Below are 6,247 nucleotides of genomic sequence, written 5' to 3' on the forward strand. Positions count from 1 at the left end.
TAAATTTCTTGCACTTGTAGTATGAACTAAGAAACTCAGAATTAACGGGTAATATTTCCTCTTTGAAAAATTTTAATAAAAAATTGAATGACGTGTTGGTCCATTGACCAACATTTTTTATGTGAAGTAATTTAAGTATGGTGGAGGTTTTTGAAATTCGAGATTCTTCGTTCAATGGAAGTTTTGAATCATCCAACAACCTATAGAATTTCTTAGCATCGTCAACATGGAGTTCATTATTTGAGGTTTCAGCGGCGTGATACAAATCATTTATGATGTCTTCCATAAATTGATCATTATCTTGATCAATTTCTTCGTTCATTTCATCATTAACGGCTTTATCTCTTACTCCACCCTGATTTTCATCTTCAAGTTCATCTAATTGATCATCATCCTCATCATGACCGTCGACCCTTACATTCGAAGATCTTCTTTCTCCATTAAAGTATCAAAAATTATAATTTTGAAGGATTCCAAACACAATTAGATGATCTGTCACCACTGTTCTATTCTCGTAGGTTCGATTTGCAAATTTTACACACGGACAACCAATAGAAGTTCTGTTAGTAATACATTAATAGTATAATAATAATATATATATATATAATAAACATTATTGAAAAAATTAATAAAATTTTAAAATTTTTGTTTTAATATGTTTAAATTATAAGTATTTATATTATATATATATAAGTATTTTTTAATTGTTTTTCATAGAAATTATATATGTATAAACAATATAAGTACATTATTAACCATGACTTTACCTAACGTCATGGTTAATAATTCATCATTATTAACCACGGCTTTACCTAACCTCGTGGTTAATAATGTAAACGTTCTGGAAACAAAATCTTCACATTAATAACCACGGTTTTACGTAAAACCGTGGTTAATAAATACCACAGTTTTACTTAACGTCGTGGTTAATGTGATTTGGTGTGAATTTATTAACCACGACATTACCCATTGTCGTGGTTAAAAGTATTTGATTAAGGAAATATTATCTTGTTAATTATGAGTTTAAAAAAAACGAATATCCAAATATGTAACACCACATTCTCTCAAACTGTCTAACTACTTAGATGTGGTCTTCAACAAACTCTCCCAAGAATTGGTCAATGTAGTTAGGATTTTTTACGTAATTAATCTTTTACCAATCCTATAAATACCCGCCCTAAATGTGAACCAAAAAAACATTTCATTTAAAGAGACCTTCTACGTACACCCTAAATGGTTACATCTTATGAATTAACAAAAAAAATCATTGAATCGATCCTACACCATATCATATCATTTTTTTATTATCTTATTAATCACGTGTTTTATAAAAAAAATCAATCTCCAAATATGTAAACACATAAGAGATTGATGATCATTGAGAAAATTATGTAAGGAACGTGCTAAGTAAATGAAGGAATTGATTTTTCTTTGTGATCTTTAACAAAAATTCTAATTTGAATTGATTAATAAACTATTATTAATCACGGCTTTATGATAACAATGTCCTTAATAATCAATAATTCGTTAGTAGACAATTATTAAGGACGGTGTTATCATAGAGCCGTGATTAATAATAGTTTATTAATCACGGTTTTATGATAACACCATCCTTAATAATCAATAATCTGGAAATTTTAGTGAAGGATTAATAACCACGGCGTTATCATAAAACCGTGATTAATAAATAGTTTATTAATCACCGCTTTAAGATATCATTGTGGTTATTAATTTTTTTTTTAAAAAGTGGGAAGAAATGACTTATAGCCACGACGTTCATCATAAAACTGTTACTAATAATAATGGCGGGAGTGTGGCGGAAAAACAAAAACATTAGCCACGGCGAATACAATGAAAGGCGTGGTTAATAAAACTTATTAGTGTGGGCGTTACATAGCCCACACTAATAATAATTATTAACCACGACGTATATATCGCCGACACTAATAAAAATTATTAACTACAGCGAATGATTGTCGTTAAAAATATTTTTTCTACTAGTGATATGATTTTGTTGAGGAATAATATGTGATGGTCTTGGAATACTTTTTTGAAATGGTATATGTTAATTATTTCCTTGGAATAATTTTGTTGAGGAATATTATATGTTATGTTCTTGAGGAATATATATATATATTTTCTTCAATTTATTGTAGATTATCATCATTCACGATTTGCTTAGGAATAAGGCACTTGTTACTAGATAATAGATATCATCTATATCTCAATATTTATTGCTGTATATACTATTTTGTGTGAAATGATATATTTTTGTATTTATTTATGAAGTATAACTCTATAGTCATAATTTTCAAGACATTGAACTCTTGATTTTTTATTTATTAAGAATCATGGTCAACTGAAATATTTCGGTGTATTTAGAGTCTAGTTGTAATTAATTCTATAATGTTTAGGAATGAGTGTGATAGTACTTAATTTAGAAATGAGTATTTAACTTATTAGTTAGAAATTTAAATTGAACCAAATTTGAATTAGTAATTTGGGTAAACTATTTGAACTGGTTGAGTTTGAATTTATGAAGTTAAATTTTTAATGATTTAATATTTGGATTTTGGAAAGAAATGCAACATATTTTTTTTTATAAATCTAATGAAATTACTAGATACAGGTTAGGTTAGATTGGATTCGATTTGGTTCAAGTTATTTAAGTAATCCAAACTAATCAAATTACGTAATTTTATTTCACTTCTTCATTCTCTATTACAATGTATAATTTATTAAGCAAAATATTGATTTTTTTTTTTATTTTAAATTATTTTATTATATTTTCTTATTATATATTAACACCCTTTATGTCTTTAATAAAAAAAACAAATTTACATATTTTTTTATAAGATTTAGCTTAATTTTGAATTATAAAGATTAGTTCTAATCCATATTAATGAATAAAGTTTTGATAAATTTAGTTAGAATTGGATAAAACCGATCAGAATTATTCATGTCGATACAAATGACTTATAGAAATTTTATATTGAATGTGAAAAAATTGCTTTGAATAAGTGTTAGTTCATTATTATTATTAACTAACAGAAGTACTGAGATGCCTCAACCCTCTTATAAAATATTAAGAATTAAGGTTCAATTGCTATTGGAAATATTGCATCATTTCTTAAACTCAAATATCATATTATTTGTTCACTCAATACCTTAAGTAAGTTAGCAAAAAAATACTCAAATTTTGGTGTAACTAATGAAAGGCATGCCATATTATTTGATCACCCAATACCTCAAATTGGTGTAAAAGGACCACAATAGTAATGTCTACATGACGCCAATGGTAAAATACACACAAATAAATGCACAAAAAAGATTGGGTCATAAATTGAAGACCTAACTATGGAAGTAAGCATTTGATTGCAGGCTTAGTATTGGTAGCTTTCCCATGTGCATTAATGAAAGTAGCAAATGGCTTTCTCCCTTTTGTTGCTAACGAAATATCTATACGATCTAATACGATGTTGGTGCATCCGAAAGACTTACTGCAACTCAGGTTTATTACTTGATCCATATTTGAAGTCCCAACTATTGAGGTAAACGATACGTCACTCACTTTAACCGCCGATGTCTTCCAATAGAAGAGTAACAGTTTGTGGAGAACAAAATAAAATGTGTGAGGACTAAAATTACAATAATGAGAAAAAAAAGGAATTTAATTGAAGAAACACAAATAGTTAGGGGGGTCTTACAAAGTTTTGGCAGCCCACTCTTGAAGGACAATAATATTGGTCAATAATTATGGGATTATAGACCGCAATGAACTTAATCCGGCTGAATGAAACATTCCTTACATAACCTTCTCCGCCCTGTATGATTATTAATTTTGTAATTGTATTTTATGTTTAAATGGTTAATTTATAATGTTCTTACCTGCCAACTTTTGATCCTAACTCCGGTTAAGGTTTCTTTAAATGTACAGTTGTATACTTTCACGTTTTCCACAACATCATATCCTCCGTGTCCCAATGCCCCCACGCTGCATTTGTATCGTTTCAAAAGAAAATATCGAATGTATATATTTTTAATAAAAATACGAGAATTACTAACCTAATGCCATGGCCTGGACCACAAAAGATGCCGCTAATGTCTATATCTGACGAGCCTCCACTTATAGCAATGCAATCATCGCCTTTTGACATGATTGAAGCGAAAGAAAATTCATAAGAAATCTAATGAAGTGCGAAAAAAGAAAATTCACAATTAACTAACCTGTGGTTATGACTGAATTGCGAATCTTAACCGAATGGGAGTTTGCAATATCAATGCCATCGGTGTTAGGACTATTTTTGGGTGCGTTTATCCGAATGTGAGAAATGTTCACGTTTTTACAAGTTGTTAGTTGCATATGATTATTCATTGGATTGATGTAAGTGAGACCATTGATTTTAAGATTGTTACATCTCTTAAACGTTACCACCTAGTGATCAATAAGGATTTAAAAAATAAATATATTAAAAGAAGAAACCTAAATTTTTGATTCAATGATGATTAGTATTTAGCTTACAGCTGGAGCCTTGCACTTTCCAGCAGCCTAAAAATAAATAAAAACAAAAATATTTTAGAAATCTTCTATTTGAATTATTAGAATATTTTTCAAAGAAGTCAAAATCTTTAAGCTGTCCCATAATCAATCAATAATTAAAATACAAAATTTCTTTTATTCCCTTACAAAAAAAAGTAATTTCCTTGTGTATATTTTTTAATAAAATTTACAACTTTTTACAAAATTAACCCAACATTTCATAACTCATAAAAGGAAAGTTATTTTAAAGAATAAAAATATATAGTTTAGATCGATTCAATATTATAGATTAATCTAAAGGATTAAAAAGATTTGAAATGGATATATAGAGGCTCTCACATTTTGTGCAGAATTATGCATGCAAGGATTGCTCCACCAAATCGACCCTTGCCCGTCGAACTGCCCCGACCCGGATAGAGAAAGCCCGTTGATTCCGTAGAAGAACAACCATGTATTCGTGGGTCGACCCGACCAAGCATTTTTTGAATTTGGAGCCACAATTTTCCCCATTATCTTTAAATTTGTATCAACAAACCACACTTTTATATTAAAACTTATAAACATTAGTAAATGAGAGGAATGATTTCTTTGGTATAAAATATATATACCTGAAAATAGATGAGGGAAGATTTGCAAGGACCGGAAAAGGTGAGGGGCTTTAACAGAAAAGTTCTGTTTGGGATGAACACTTTTGGAACTTGAGTAGTTTGGCAAGCAGCTTCCCAGACTCTGAGAAATGCCTGCCAGCAATAATTACAAACAAGTCCTTCTAGTTTCATGTATATTCAATTTGATCAACAAACTATTTTGCAAAGGTAGATCCATTCAAATATAGGGTAAATGCAAAGATTTAGTTGATGGATCGATATTAGAATTATCACTTATAAGTATAAATGGAATTTAAACAAAGTATAGATGAATAAAAATACTTGAGAATCGTCTCTTTTTCCATCTCCAATTGCACCGTAATTCATTACATTCAACACATTCTCACTCATAGTCAATTTCATCAATGTGCATAGGCAAATCAACCCAACCAACAAATTATTTAATTTTTGCTCCTACAATCAAATGAATTCATCAATATGATTCAATGTTCAAATATTTAACTACACAAAAAGGTTAGTGAAATTACCATGGTAAAAAATCTAGAATAAAATGAAAATCTTTGTAAGCTTAATTAATATTTGATGTGAATTCCCTCTATCTATCTCTCTTTATATAATAGAAGAGCAATGTTTAGATGGTAATAAATAATTTAAGCATAAATATAGTAATTAACAAGAGATTTATAAAATATTTTATAAATATCTTGTTACTTATTATATTTATGTAAAAATTAATTATTACTAATTAAATATATATATATATAAAATAGAAGAGCAAGGTTTAAATGGTAATAGTTAATTTAGACATAAATATACGAAGTAACAAGACATTTATACGGATAAGAATAAAAACAAAATAAATTTAAAAAATTATCATAATATCTAGTCAATCCTTAAAATTCTTAATAAATTATGAATAATACATTAAAATAAAAAATATAACGCTCTCGTTTCACATTTTATTCACTTCGATAAAACAATTTATTTTCTCACATGTTTCATCACATATTTTTTCCGAATAAATCTCTCATCTCGTGACTTTATATTTTCACTTTTTCAATCAAATATTTGATTTATATTTTTTTAATAATTAGCATCG

General features: G+C 28.2%; 1 protein-coding gene across 1 annotated transcript; it reads right to left on the reverse strand.

The window, feature by feature from the left end:
- Positions 1 to 3,355: 3,355 nt before the first annotated feature.
- Positions 3,356 to 5,538, reverse strand: LOC124943266 (probable polygalacturonase At3g15720). Its single transcript, XM_047483806.1, has 9 exons — positions 5,470 to 5,538; positions 5,149 to 5,280; positions 4,880 to 5,053; positions 4,523 to 4,549; positions 4,228 to 4,435; positions 4,066 to 4,147; positions 3,889 to 3,994; positions 3,736 to 3,824; positions 3,356 to 3,605 (listed from the first exon to the last, which is right to left on the reverse strand). Exons 1-9 carry the CDS (start codon positions 5,536 to 5,538, stop codon positions 3,356 to 3,358), a joined length of 1,137 nt encoding a protein of 378 aa, XP_047339762.1.
- Positions 5,539 to 6,247: the final 709 nt, after the last annotated feature.

The sequence above is a fragment of the Impatiens glandulifera genome, chromosome 6 (genome assembly GCF_907164915.1).
Source record: "Impatiens glandulifera chromosome 6, dImpGla2.1, whole genome shotgun sequence".
Classification (NCBI taxonomy): domain Eukaryota; kingdom Viridiplantae; phylum Streptophyta; class Magnoliopsida; order Ericales; family Balsaminaceae; genus Impatiens; species Impatiens glandulifera.

What these genes read in the sequence shown, in the direction of transcription:
- LOC124943266 (XM_047483806.1), bottom strand. Translation starts at nt 5,538, where the DNA reads ATGAGTGAGAATGTGTTGAATGTAATGAATTACGGTGCAATTGGAGAT. An exon ending in CTTCCCTCATCTATTTTCAG is followed by an intron (nt 5,054 to 5,148) that starts GTATATATATTT and finishes ACAAATTTAAAG; the next exon opens with ATAATGGGGAAAATTGTGGC. An exon ending in CAATTCAGTCATAACCACAG is followed by an intron (nt 4,148 to 4,227) that starts GTTAGTTAATTG and finishes TCATGTCAAAAG; the next exon opens with GCGATGATTGCATTGCTATA.